Source organism: Cebidichthys violaceus, unplaced genomic scaffold (genome assembly GCF_023349555.1).
Source record: "Cebidichthys violaceus isolate CVI_PGR_0920_01 unplaced genomic scaffold, fCebVio1.0.p SCAF_15, whole genome shotgun sequence".
Taxonomy (NCBI): domain Eukaryota; kingdom Metazoa; phylum Chordata; class Actinopteri; order Perciformes; family Stichaeidae; genus Cebidichthys; species Cebidichthys violaceus.
The window spans coordinates 11,734,523-11,750,102 of NW_027176318.1; the positions used below are offsets into that span (position 1 = coordinate 11,734,523).

The following is a 15,580-nucleotide window of genomic DNA, read 5'->3' on the forward strand; positions in this document are numbered from 1 at the left end:
AAAGTACGATCTCTACGTAAGATGTGGGCCTTTTTCACAAGACGTTCTGTTTGATTTGTTTTATAGGATTACTCACATTCACATTTGTACAAAACAGTTTTTGACAGTTTAATAAAACCTGAGATCAGACAGTAAGGGCTGGAGAACAACAGCAATGATCACCGACTACTTGATAAGCCCTCTACACATTAATGACAGAAGTTACACTTTTACAGTTCCCTTTTCTCTGAAGAACACAGTCTGAGACGTACAGTGGAGAAGCTTAATATCTGCATTATTAAATCTCCTACTGCCTCCTGAGAGCTTAGAAGTGATGCTACACTTTCTATTGGATGCCACGACATCTTACATTCTAATCTGTTAGATTGCTTGGACAGGCACTTTATTATGACCTGGAGTATGTTTTATTTCTTTCAGGGTTAGGGTTAGTGTATCAGCGCTGTAAGCATTCATAATTGAGAAGAAGTGGTACAACCTGCAGATTAATAAATCAGCTTGCAATGAGAACTATTCACTTGTTTGAATAAGGGTTGCTAAAAAGGCTGAGGTGCCATTTTTAACCTTAAGTCACGTCCTGAAAGAGCCGAATAGAAAAACACAATGTGTAACCAACGTTAACACAAAGTAGTCTATGGCAGCAGTGAAGATACAATATCATTAACTTCACATCACACTCCCATTGTTTCAAATGAACAAAGGACCCCAGCTATGTCTAATTACTCCAGGATATTGCTATAATATTATCACTCGTAGTCCTCAGTTCATAGATATAAAAGACTTGCATAATGCTGGCCTCAGCAGCAGTGAACACACACGCGGTGTCTGCTGCAGTAGCTCCTGTTTTGATCTGTCACAGAATCAGGGGGACGATGGCCATCCGGAGGCCGGGGTAGTCCTTGAACTCTCTGTTGTAGGCTCGGTGTTTCCCTTTGGCCCAGATGGTCATCTGAATGAAGCCCAGCAATGTGTACAACGCCACTGGAATACAAACCGTTGCAGTATGAACACAAACACATGTTTGTAAGTGGATTTACATCAACAGAACGTAGTGTGCTGGACATACCTGGCAGACACTGGGTCATGATGGAAAAGCCCACCCAAGCTCCGACCTACGGTGTGTCCAATCAACAGGCAGGCAGAGAGGTAAACACACGAGTGTGGTTGTCGTTCATTGCCACGATGAATGACTGTACATGCTTTCTATTACCTCATACGTGTAGTTGGGACAGGACACAAAGAAAAACAGCCATGTGAAGGGGTTCTTTGTTGGCTCAGGAAACCGTCTGACCCTGGATCCTGAGAAATGAAGAGATTCAGTTAATAATACAACTTACGTTTCATTTGAAGTAGCAGTTCTTATAATGATTTAAATATATTGTAGACACCATATCCATGTTTCCATGATGGATCAACCAAACTAGTGTTAGCATGGGGTACTGAGCAAATGATCAAACGGGAACAAGTGAATGGTTGAAGATGGTCTTAGTAAACTCATCACACAGCATCTAAACTCATCGATTGGACAATGTCTGCACAACGTGGTGCATTCCTCCTTTAAGTAGTGTGGAAGTAATCAGAATCACAACTCACCCTCTCTCACATTATTCAGAGTCAGGTGAATGGAGAAGTTTCCCAGCTCACACATCTGGATCAGAAATAAGCATTTCACACCTTACCGTCATACATGCATGTGCTCTTAATGTAAGTCGGTGCTGAGTGAATACCGCTCTACGTACCACAAATATGAGTAACGCATAGTTGACTTGTAGTTCTCCATATGCTGTGAAGAGAGATAGGCTGGTGTTGATACGCTGCAGAATATTGTGTGTGTGTGTGTGTGTGTGTGTGTGTGTGGGCTGACTTACATGGCGGTGTGTAAAGAGGGTGGTTGATATAGTAAGCCAACCAAGCTGAGAAACTCCAGTAATAGACACAATTCTAAGAGAGGAAACAAACACATGTATAAATATATGAAAATGAAAAAGTGATATGACGTACAACGAACCTGTCAATTGAACTTAACACGTTCCTACTTTGATACAATTTCTATTTTTGAATGACTAAGACAAACACTAGAAGACGTATAGTGACCCTCCTCATCAGGACACTGCACTGAGACAGCGCTCTGAATCAGAGGTTGTCCTGAGGCTAAACTCAGCACCACAACAGCTGCATAGGAAAAGGGAAGAGGTAAAAGGTGTACACATTGAGAAAGAGTTGAACACATCAGCAGAGGCTCTTCTCTTCAAGGGCAGTCATGTCCTCACCCTGACTATTGTCCTGAGAGGCATGGTCCCATGGGAGAAACGATGCACAAAGACAGTCTCTATCAACCTCTTCATATAGTGGAAGGTGTGACAGGCAAAGGCTAGTCTGAGACACAGAGAGGTGAGGATGAGGTACATTTAACTCAGGCGCTTACATTCCTGTTGTACTGTGCAACTTCACCACACTATGTGATGCAGCAGATTTAAAAGATGAAATGAGAAAAGATCAAATTTAAATTATCGATGAGCGACAAAGTGGGTCACTGCTGCTTTTGTGATTCAGAAAGAAAAAGAAAATGCAACCTACATTAAATAATAGAACACCTTAATAATATATATAATAGAAACATGTTGAGAATAATTGTCGAAATGACTGAGGAGTTATGATACAGTATAGAAGATGTCAAAACAAACATTAATGGATGACAATAGTTAAAACTCCTTTTTTCTAAGGTTTCCTTGCTACAATAAATTGACGAACCCTCGGGGAGAGAGTGTAGATCGATAACACATCAACATGAATAGAAGAGATCGTCCAAACCGTCCTGTAACAGCAGCATCACATATTGATTTCTTTAAAAAGTTATATTATCTCGTGTCAGTGTAGACGGTACACTGACACGAGATAGCGCAGTTAGTTTTCAGATGCTGATTTCATTGTGCAGAGACCTTTACTCCACAATAGATGTGATTCCATATGTAGTGAAGCATGCAGTAAAACACACAACATCAAAGACTTCATGAATAATTATTATTAAAGAATAGGTCCACTTTTTGGAAAATACGCTCATTCCAGTTTCCAATCTTTCTGCTAAGCTTAAGCTAAGCGGCTATAAAAGGGTATTAATCTTCTCATCTGTCCTGACAAGAAAGAATGTGAATATGTATATTTTCTAAACACATGGAACTATTCCTTTAAATGTGGTCATTGTTCGTAAACATTACATCCAAGTAGACTTGCCTACTGTCTGCAGGTTGAAACCCACAGCCTGTAAAAACCTGCGCCGCTGTTGGTCTATTTGTTCCACTTACCTGACAACGGGATGAGGACTAGAGGTAAAGGCATACTTGTATGAGTAAATGCACGGCACTCGAAAGTAGAAGAGGAGGTAGGTGAGAAGTGGCCCAATGCACTCTGCAAGAAACACCTGGAAACACGAGGAGAGACAACATGAACACTTCATATCTACATACTATATATATATATATATATATATATATATATATATATATATATATATATATATATATATACTACTGTGGAGCCCATATACACAGTGCATACACATATTCTCTCCATGACACTTTACACTCTGTACTCTGTACTTTACTGATGTTTTTATACCTTGAGATATCTTGAACCAATAATGAATCCCTTGATTGATATACTAGTCTTCTCATCACAACCAAGAAGTCAGCCAGCTGCTCCAGAATAAACTCTCAGCCGACTCTACAGTCCAGACGCTGATGTCTCTGTTCAGCTGTCTCAGTACTGATACATCAGTAATATTTGGGTGTACTCTTCTCACCATGGTCCAACCGAACTGTGGCCCAAGATCTCTGAAGTACATGGTGGCAGTAGTCCCAACAGGTAGATTATGCAAGACGTCCTCGTCTCTGAGCAATTTTTCCTCTAAAAAGAAGAAAACAAAAAACACTGGCAAATATTGTATGTACAAATTCAACTTGAACAGAAATTGTGCCATAAATACTTCTGCTATCATATCACAAATCATTGTCTTCAGACTATCAAGCTGTGTAGAATTGAGAAATCACCGTATTGACAGAATTCCCAATAGCATTTCATTATGAATATGTACATTTAAGCAGTCGAGTGCAGAGCATAAGCATTAAACTGAGTGTGTGATCAGTTCTTCAGCACACGTTCTCTCTACCTGCAGCTCACAGGGGCACGGCACAGATAATATATTGTGCTAATTGGATGACATTTTTAGAATATCATTGGGGGGAAAGTGGCCCAGATGGCTTTTAACCAAAGTCTGTGCTTTTTATTGACAAGATAACCTCATAGTCCATTTCAAAGCCCCGCCACATTAAGGGCTCTCTTCATGTACTTAATGTGCTGCGTTTGCCTTTACCGTTTTAATTAACATGAATGAAAGAAGGGTTAGCATCAAGCAGTCGACCTTTAGTGAAGTAAAGGAAGAGCAGGCCGTGTTTCCAAGGTGACGGTGATGTAATGACTCTCTTGACTCCACACTGAAGGTTATTGTAAATGTTGTTGAACATTCTGAGTGGTTTCATCTCAAAATCTCTTTCAGTTGATCACATCTCGGTTCCAGATGATCAACATCAGGCCTGAGGTTACAGAGGATGCTGGATCTCTGAACTCTGCTGCGCCGGTGTAGGAGCTCAACATGTCTCAACAGCATCAGTGTCACATGACAAAACAGAAGCACTTTGTCCGGTGGGACATATACACTTCTCAAAACATGCCGTTTCATTTCTGCACACCTTTTCCACAGTCGACTCTCTACAAACAACATAAGTGTAACTGTCCCTGTTTCTCTTTATGAACAACATACGCTGGTCCATTAGTACTCTAAACCACTCAATGCCTGCGCTTACTTCAGGTTTCTCTAGTGATTATTACAGCTGCATAGAAACAAGACATTTATTGCTGCGTTTTGAAGAAAAGAAAAATCTAACATCATAATTGTTTTTAAGTCAAAGTATAAACACACTAAAGACTATAAACACGATGTTGGAATCATGATGCTAAATCACATTATGTGAGTACAACAGCATCATACTCTCACACAATAGATCCTCTCCTGGTGAAATGAGTAAAAGCCTAGAACAAAACATAGACTGTACTCTAAATAGTACTAAGAACACTCCCCTTGCTGTCTGCGTTTTACTGAAACACCATGACGTGTTTGTGGCTGACGAAGTCCACATTGTTCAGTATTAAACATAAATAGATACCAAACACTGCAACAAGCTTCAATGTAGTTTATGCGACACTAATACAAAGAAATATAGTAAATGATCACAATACGGATACTTACTGGCATCAAGCATCAGGGCCTGTCTTGCTGGATACCAGTGAGAATCTGAGCAGAACACACATACACACACACACACACACACACACACACACACACACACACACACACACACGCACACACACAGGGTTGGATAGAGCTGGCATTGCACACACAGATTTTGGCCTCAAGCCCAATAATAATTGATCACGACGGGATAACGTTGAGCTCTGCTGCTCTGATCTCTGATGGCCTCAGGCTTGGCAAACGTTCGGTGACTTTTGTGACCAGACCCACTGGTGACAGAAGCACTGCCAGCTTCAGAGAAGCACTGCAGGCTTCAGAGGAAGACGTCTTTAAGAAGAGGGCCTCTCTCTCTCTCTCCGGTGGTGTGATGTGATTTATTGTAAGATGATTCACTCAATAGTCTGGCAAGTTTGTCAATTTTATCTAAGAAGCATATTCAAGTTGTAGTTTAGAGTAAATGTGCAATAATAGAACAAACAAACAAACAATGCAGTAATATATCAATTCAAACTGATATCTCGGATAATGAGTTGATGCACCAGAGTACTTTACCAGATAGTCTCACTATCAGGGGTCGAGATAAAACACTGAACATATCATAGAACCAGAAGCTACTGTGAACACTCACATGACTTGTGGAAGAGGCTCTTGATGTCTCCTATTGTTGAATGGGGATCCACCTAAATAGGACACCAAATATTAGACCCTTGTTGTGTTTTCACTGAAGACGAAAACTGTTCCAACCCAAATAGTTTGATTTCAACTTCTAGTGGAGACCACAAGGTGTCCAACAACACCACGTACGTCAGGCTGACATGTATCTCAGAAGATGCCAGAAAGCATTAATCTGGGGATGGAATATTTCACTAAACGTAATTAAACTAACGTTTTATCAAGAGTTGCAAGATGATACAGAATATGTATTGTCGTGAATCATGTTTCCAACCTTAAGGCTACCTGAGGAGAAACCAGACGTCAGCATACCTTATCTAAAAAACAAAGCTGCTCTTTGGTCTTGGCATCCAGGACCCTCACCTGAAGGAAACACAAGATGCAGCGCCTTCAGAAAGCACAGCAGCAGGTAGAGTTCACACAAACATTTCAGAGATTCACTGAATATCCAGAATGTGCTAAACCTGATGATGATCTGTCTACTCTACATGTCCCCTCAGCAACAATGCCGCAGGCAATGAAAGCTTGACTTTCACCTTGCTCTCAGAATAAGTTGTAAAGAAATACATGTATGTATATGTATGTAAAGAATATGTATCTCTATCACAGCTTTGATGATTTATACAATCACTTTTTCTCATAATCCAAAACTTCATCTTCTCTTATAAAGCCTCCATATTTTAACACAAACTTTCTTCATATTGACACAAATATTTAATTAAAAATCTCTAAATGTTGTCACTTAAGAACATACACGGGTTGAGCTACATGCTAACTACACATTCACTGTTCTTTAGATTGATTCTTTCAAGCGATAAGGATGACAGGAAACTCTGAATCAACTCACAGCCCCTTTGAATCAAACATGGACGGTTGAACAGAGAACTGGTCCCTGCATGAGATACTTGTTTCTAAAAGAAATACGATTCCTCACTATTCTCGAATCAACCGAGGAAATATGAATGAAATATGATTTGGCTCAGTACAGTAGGCTCAATATGAATGATGAGGCTGTTTGTGTTGTCTGGCCGCTCTCTCGCACACATCTTTTTCATCTTAATTAGACCGTGTCAGCGGTGATGTACAGCATATGCAAGGAGGATGGTGGGTGGCGGCCCACAATTTGCCCTGAAAGCACTCCATACTGTGCTGCTCAGCAGAGCTGTCCTAGCTAAATTGGTTCCCTTACTGGACAGTGTAATAACCCGCTAATGGATACCTAAAGATTTGCTGAGTGCACAGTTGAGAAAGAGAGCATGAGAAAGAGAGAAAGAGCTCTATACCGTCTGCTGTTTGCATTGCAAAAAACACAAGTCTGGTAATTCGTTTAATCTTGTGCCAGGATTCATTTTACAATATTCTACTCATTCGTTGTTTCTTGATTCTGAAAAACACCCTGCAATGCGCCTAGAGATCTGTGAGATGAGCGTGACATCTTGTCGCTCTTTGCGGTGTGTGTTCACTCTTTGCATGCTGACGTCTCGGTAAAGGGCATCCTGGGAGACGGCTTTGTTGTGCTCTCCCTCCGCTAACCTTCCCGTTCTAGAGGCACACGTTGATGCATCGAGGGCGTCGTTAGGGCTCTGTGCTGTGTAACGGTGTGCACTCGTTTGTGCCGTGCCCTTGTAAATGGGATTATCAGACGCCCCCGGGCCTCCCTCAGGAACACAGGGCTGTGCTGACAGCATGTAACAGCACAGGTCATACGGAACACTTGAAAAGTTCTTGCCTGTCCGCACACATTCACGTTCAATGGAGAGTTCGATGAGAAGACCAGACATGACTGGCATCCGTTTTCTCATTTAAACTTATGAGATCAGATTATCTTTGGAAACATAAATCTATATCTTAATCTAAATATTTGATAATTTGTCATGCAGCCTTGATGTGACAGTCACTGAGAGCACGGCACACATCCAGAGCATGTTGTACATTAACCTGAATTCAAAGGCCTGCTGCACACAGTGCCTCGTCTACTTCTCCAGTGGCTGCTCATAAGGCCTTGAGAGACTAGAAGACAGTAGATGTATCATGAAAGTTAAGTTTACTCTTGACACAGAACTGTATCGATGGAGGATTGCTCTCATATCATTAAACGTCACGACGTTAGCTCTTCACTGTTAGTACCCCTCCATGTGTTGTCCTCAGTGTCTGATCAGATGAGTCGACATCATTCGTTACCATGCTCAGAGTCTACCTGACAGAACAGTGTTTGCACCTCAATTATAAATGCTACCTCATTAATGATTTCACAAATTCTGCTTGATCTCCCTACCAAACACTGCTCAGAGTGACTGTCATAGTCGAGTGAGGCCTTGTGAAGCAAAGTAAACTCAAACTCAGAAAGTGGCAATTAAAAGTTTCACTTCATTTAAAAGCATTCTGCGGCACGAAGCTTTAAACCGAACATTTAGACTTACCTCAAAAAAGGTGGTCCGGCTCATGGTGGTGGATTATTATAAAGGTCCTCTGTGTACAGGGTGAAAGATGACCGTAAACATCAGCACGCACACAACACACACACACACACACACACACACACAAACTCAGTCCTCACACACACACAAGTAGTTCCTCTCCTATCGAGGACAATCCCTGGACTGACCCCTTATTCTCCACAGCCTCCTTTCCTCCCTCTCTCTCTCTCTCTCTCTCTCTCTCTCTCTCTCTCTCTCTCTCTCTCTCTCTCTCTCTGTGTCTCTCTCTCTCTCTCTCTCTCTCTCTCTCTCTCTCTCTCTCTCTCTCACTGTCTCTCTCTGTCTCTCTCTCTGTGTCTCTCTCTCTCTCTCTCTGTGTCTCTCTGTCTCTCTCTCTCTCTCTCTCTCTCTCTCTCTCTCTCTCTCTCTGTCTCTGTCTCTCTCTCTCTCTCTCTCTCTGTCTCTCTCTCTCTCTCTCTCTCTCTCTCTCTCTCTCTCTCTCTCTCTCTCTCTCTCTCTCTCTCTCTCTCTCTCTCTCTCTATAGTGCTGGGACACAGAATCACTAGAGGCTCTCCAGAAACCCTGCACAGTCTCTCCCCCTGCTTTTTCTTTCCTGCTGCTTCCTGCTATCTCTTTCTCTTCAGTTTGTATCTTTGGATCAGAGTCCAACTCAGCTCCAGTGATCAGATACTTACCTGAAATTGAGGCAGAAAAGTAGAAGATAGATGGCACAAAAGTTTAAAATCTCTTTCGGACGAGAAACCTTTAGTAACACAAGTGTAGCAAATGGATTCCTTGTTTAAATCCACTTGTGAAAAATGCAAAAAAACAACATTTAATATATATATGTAAATTGCATGAATGTAATCCTGGACTGTGAACCACCTTCGTCCTCAGCTGCAGTGCTTAGTAGTGTCAGCAGAAGATGAGCCCACCAGGGCTGGACTGAGCACCAAAATACCCCACCCGAGAGAGGTGGAACTACTGGGGTCAAACTGTAAATGTATACTTTGCATAAGCATGCTTGAAGTTAAAGTTGCAGTATGCAGTTTATGAAAGACGGCAAACTGCGCTGTAAACAACAAGTACATCAATGTTCTTCTATTAACGGGATTACAGGACTGAAGTAGTCTGTGGCTCATGAGGAGGCACTCTGGGGATTTAACGATAAGCTGACCATTAGCGTCTAATAACCTGTCATGGGAGTCACCTACCTGTCTGTATTTGGACTCTCTAGTTCAGCCTGCTGGTGTTTTGTGTACCTCAGGGTGGATCACATATCCCATCATTCCTCATTCCAGCGATGACCCTCTGTTGGTTTTATTTCACTGTTTTCTCATGTGTGCAGCGTTTCACCTTGAAAGCGTTTATTAATAGACTGTGTGGGTTCAGCTTTGTTCTAGGAGGTTTAACAGGAGCTTATTATACTTGCTGTTTGATGCAATGTGTTCAATACATATTTAGTTTGGACTGAATAAAAGAAGAGGTGGGATTTTTTGCTGCAGTACATTTTCAGACGCCTCTATCTCCATTTCAGTGCATCTAACATCTACACAGTCTGTTCTATACACAGTGTGTGTGTGTGTGTGTGTGTGTGTGTGTGTGTGTGTGTGTGTGTGTGTGTGTGTGTGTGTGTGTGTGTGCGCACAGCTAGAACCAGGCTGAACCTGTATTGAGTGTTTGTGGTCTAATGACTTTATATGAGATGTATTTAGAGCTGAGATATGAGTAGACACCAACAAATGACTGAATTATGAATGACTGAAGCTGTTTTGTCTCAGAGACAAATGCCTTGATGAGAAATGTCTTCAAGTTGCATTTCATGTTTTTATCACCTGCGTGGCGAGCTTTTCTTTTCTTTTGCCCTCGAGTCTTTCACCTGTGCTCGCTCAGCTGTGATTTTTCTCCACTTGTCCCCTTCAAAAGTGGATTCATACCATGAAAATCAAGTTCAGCATGTATTCACTCTGTCATCGTGCTGCCTGAGGGGATTCAATTTGTGGGAAAAAGGGAAGATACAGAGCTGGACGGAAGCCTGAAGGACTCAGGCAAATGTGAACCAGGCAGGATAGCTGAAGAATGAGTCGGAGAGACAGATGGCAAGGAGACGCAATAAAAACACCACAATGAAAGGCAGCAGCAGTTTCACAGAGCAAAAATATATCTTTCTGTGGACTCTGTGTGAAAGGAATCAACGTTATATTTCAGACGCGCTTGTAAATTAGAGACCACACCCTTTTAAAATGAGAACTAAAATGTTAACTCTTTCAGGACCTCACACCTGAGCGACTGCTAAGGGAATGTCGATTCTGACTGTTTGGGTTAAATCTCTGCAGTGGCCTCTTTGATCTTTTGTCTCACACCATCAGATCAAAGTTCCCCCTTAAGTTGACCAACGTTTCCTTCTATGAGCCCCGACCTTTCCTCCAGCAACACAATCATGACAAATATCAAAATCCAACATTTAGGCTTCCCAGAGGATGCAACGTGTTTCAGATTCCATGTGCATTGCTTGCATGGCGTGAGAGCGTCAGTTAAATCCGTACAGTAATGGAGGTTAGCTGCGGATACGCCTCCAGGTTTCCACCCTGTGGGTTGACACTGTCCTCTGCTGGTCAGTAGGACCGGTTCCACTGATCATTATCTACCACTGTCTCCTTCCAATTTGCCGTCACATAAAAGCTTGAGCCACTAAGCTAATGACCAAGTACTGGGATCATTAATTTTTGGGTTGCTTTCAAGGCAAATGCATAAGTCTTTAGAATAAAGGCACCGCAAGCACGTCTTTGCCTTTTTATTGTCCGTTTTTTGGTATTTTTAAATATGTAATTCAATCAGGAGGGATTGTGTGATATTTAAAGATTGTTGTGTCCTTTAATGTAGTTTAATAGTTTAATATTCTTGTAGCTTTGTGGATTAATAACTTTGTAAATGAGGAGAACGTTTTAGGGAAACGTTTGTGTGACTCAGCATAATGTTTCTCAGCAGTTCACTGCTCAGTTGCCTTCTATGAGCAGAAGTTGCAGTCAACAGCCAGAACAGAGCTGCTGGTCCGGTGGGTCATTATTGACTTTTCCCTCATCGTACCTCTGTGGATGCCGTCTCATTGTAGTTTGTTGTTGTTGGCCCTCTAAATGAGCAACCCACAGTGTGGTCTCATGCTGACTGGAAGCTACAACTAAATACAATCTGCACACTGCAGGACGTCTCCTCTCACTTTCCCTGCAGAGATCTGAGGCTATGCAGGAAGAATCTGTGTGTAAAGTACATATAGGACATTATATAAATATTACTTATCCCTTAGCCCCTGAAGATACACGTAGGGGAGACTGTTGAACATGCACTGTGTACGAGGCGTGTGTGTGCATTGATGTTTATGTACAAGGTATCACAGAGTGGGCACCTTTAAGTGTTTTACATTTATTCCTCAAGGGTTCATGAAGGCACCACTCTAATTTGCCACCATGGAGACTAATCAAATTAGGGACTTACATCTCAATAGACCTCATAATGTGCACAACCAATGCACTCAATATAAACCCTGGTTCAGCACAGACACATAACTATCTGCCTGTGGCTAAGCGCACCTTTATGAACCAAAGCAGTCTTTTTGATGAAGCTGTTTCTGTCACTATTAAATGTGTGGCAAATAAAAAAGAAGATATTTAAATAGAAATCACATCCTTACATGCACATCATTAACTCCCCTCTCCTCCCTTAATAATTATAGTCTTACAAGCTTCAATTTGTATTCCCAGGAAACATGAATAATTAAAAACCTGTAACTTATTCCTGACCTGGACTGCAATCTACCCACTTTGTGACATAGAAAGGTCAGAGGTCCAGCAGCAGTTCTCCCACCTGGTCCCATGTGAGCTTCATCTGCCAGATTTTGAAGGGTTACAGAGGCTCTGACTGGAATACAAATAAACCCACTAGTCGCTGATGTGTAACAGTCTGTATCGCATTAAAACTGGTGCAAACTTTAAGTAATTTATTTATACATTTTATTGTCCAACAATTTAGCTGTTCAACCTCTTTACACTGCAGTGTGCCTGCTGCAAATTGCAATCTATAAAGTAATCTACAGTAGAGAGACTATATATTAGTCTCGTATGGTCCACTGCACATTATTTGATCGTGTTCTCAAGTACAGATGGTGTTTCTCCAGTAGGGGGAGATGGTAACTAGCACTAGCCTGTACAGGTGTCCTGTAGAATCACTTACTGGATAGACCTCTTAAATTCTTAAATTGCTCTCTTTCATGTATTTCTGTTTGATCGTCTTTCATAAGGAATCTAACTCGTGAGGGCAACTCTCCTGCCAACCTTCTCCTTCTGTTCTTCTTCATGTTGGGATTGAGTGAAGTGGACTGAAGTGAAACGTCTGCAGCCGGTGAAGTGAATTTGACCAGAATGATTATTGATGGAGGACAATTTACACTTTGGCTGCTGTGAACCAAGTTACATCATTACATCATTACACAAAATACAAGTGAGTAATATCAAAAGAGGTAATGGTAGAACATATACCAAGAGAGAATAATACAAGATGAAATAAATTAGACACTCATGGCTTGTTGTTATATACTTTATATATTACTAATGTCTGTCTGAGAAGAAATGTGACATGTTAGAATAAAGATGCATAACAGTCAAGTATGAAGTGTAAACATTGCAGTTTTGACTCCATCAATGCATAGATTAGTAATGCATAAATAAGGAGGTAGAATCATCAAAGGAGTTTGGATTATATGTAATATTTTGAAAGTATTTCCATATGTTCTTGTTTCCACAGCGTAGCGCATCACTTCTGTTCATTTTTTCTCCATGTCACCAGTGAGGAACTAAAGAAAGTGTCAAGACACTAATGCAATTATAAAAGCAACCTTTCATTCAAGCTTCTAGAACACTAATGGGTCGTTAAAAAGAAATCTGAGAAACACTCTTCATCAAAACCCATTTGCATGGAAAATATCAATGTAAGCCAATCACCGCAATGTCAGAGTGATTCATTTGTGTTCAGTCTGCAAAACATATCGCAGATGAAAATAATTAAAGTACGCTGATCCAACACCATCTAATGCAGACCAAATCAATTCCATATCAGCCAAAACAGTGTTGCTTCTTGCAGAAGAAGCAATACTGTTGCTGCTCTGACCCGATCCAACGATAAGAAAGAGGCCAGTATTGAATATGTTTGATGAAGCTGCTGCACTATGTTTGCTCATTCACTTGATATGCATTCTTTATGATTACATAAAGAATAAAAAACATACTCTCCAATATCATAAATAATCACCAGGAGAAGGCTGCAGTGGGTAAACAATAGAGTCTGCGACGATACTGTCTGTTGCTCACAACAGTGAAGTCTGCGTCACAACAAAGACAAAGTGAATGTTTCGCCACATTAACTGCAGATGTGAGGCTCTCATAAGAGGGATGCTGTCGCTGCTTCGTGCTGCCGTGTCAGAGCTACAGGGGAAAGATATTACTGTCGCTGCGCAAGAGATCCCAAGTAATCAGTCGACATATTACGACGCGTCGCCGCAAACTCACACATCATTGTTTTCATTTGTTTTACTCCCGTAATGTCATCTTCATTTTCCAGACATATGGTAAAGTAATCAGTTGCAGTGGCGGCCGTTATGAACGTTTTACTGCAGCCCAGACTGTGGAGGAGGACCAGCGTAACCCCCCCCCCCCCCACCACTGAGTCCACCTTCATCCTTTTGTACCAGCGTTTCATGATCATGTGGTTTTGTCTGTGATTTGGGCCTGTGTGTGTCTTCACTGTGTACACACAACCTCAGTCAAGTGTTGCTTTGTAGTGTATTTACTTATTTAGTATTGTTAACACAAAGGGCACACTTTAAATCCCAGTCATCGTTGTTGGCTGTGAATGTAGTTCTTCTTTCTTGTGTTTAGTGAGTGAAGTGAGTAGAGTGTGAGTGATCGAACAGCGTCTCTATTTTTAAAGAGGCCTCGACTTCCCATGTTTCTGCCTCACTAGAGTGGATATAGGACAAAGCACCTGACAGCCTCTGGACCCCAGGATATATATGTATTAACTTTAACTAGTAATGAACTTGCTTTGGACAAAATGGAGGTGATCTCCAGCATACAGGGTAAAGAGGTTGCGAGTCATTCTTTACTATTCGGATTATTCATACATTATTTGGTAAATTACATGTTACATGTCCAGTTGTATTTTTTGCAAGATTTATTTGAATATATCATTTACACCGTCCAATATGAATCAACATCTTATGAATTCATTCTTTAGCTGTCAGAACATTGTCTCAACATTACAAACGTCCTGGACTTCAGTCTGCAGTGTTCTTTCAGACACAAAGAGCTCGTGCCATGCTGTCAAGAATACAGCAGTGTGCCACTGAATGCTTGATTCATTTATTTGGTCTTGATTTATTTCAAACAATTTCTGCTTGAGATGAAATCTAATCACATCATCTTTAATAAGTGCACACTATTAAGACAGAAGGGAGCAGAACATGAGAGACGGAAGAGACAGAAATCAAGCACCTCGATGTCTCGATGTTGGTTTGTTGGAGCCGGTCAAGTGACGGCATCACTTCATGTCAAACAGCATTATCTACACTTCTTCATGCTTATCCTTAATAATTCCAATTTCAGTAACAGTAGATATGGTTTTTACTGTACAGAGTGATCATAATGTATATGTGTGGGTTTGATAGAAGTCTGACTTTGTTTTGGGGGATTGTGTCTTCATCTTATTAATCATTTTCAACCGTTCAACAATGCTGTTCCTCCATTTTCAAGCAAAAGAAAGTAAATGAGAAAACTGTATTGCCAGCCAGTAAGTATTCCCACTCACACGTCTTCATGGAGCTCTGGGGGAGTATTAGCTTGCTAGCTTGCCTGAGTCTGGTTAGTGGTCTGTGACTTTCAGTTTATCAGCCAAGACAACTACCAGGAATTTATAGATACAGCAGTTCCTTAATCACCTTTACAGGTACTAGCAGCCACGTATGCATGTCACATTACTGGGATGAGTAGAGTTTAAATTATTCAACAGGACTAAAATTATCTGTGACATCTGCAGCAGTAAGACAGATATTGTTTCTGATTTCTGGGCCGAGCTGAGATCAGCGTGTCGGTAGATGAGTCTGAAGGAGACACGTCAGCGCTGACCTCGTGGAGCGGTGGA

The 15,580-nt window shown here is 41.3% G+C and overlaps 1 protein-coding gene across 1 annotated transcript; it reads right to left on the minus strand.

Annotated features, from left to right (window-relative positions):
- Positions 1–123: 123 nt before the first annotated feature.
- tecrl2a (trans-2,3-enoyl-CoA reductase-like 2a) lies at positions 124–8,475 on the minus strand. Its single transcript, XM_068709521.1, is given in 13 exon segments — positions 124–978; positions 1,064–1,109; positions 1,208–1,296; positions 1,591–1,645; positions 1,737–1,780; positions 1,866–1,938; positions 2,268–2,373; positions 3,300–3,415; positions 3,797–3,900; positions 5,300–5,344; positions 5,931–5,982; positions 6,287–6,337; positions 8,395–8,475. Coding segments are annotated over 13 exon segments (990 nt in total). The 3' UTR covers positions 124–850.
- Between the last annotated feature and the right edge of the window lie 7,105 nt (positions 8,476–15,580).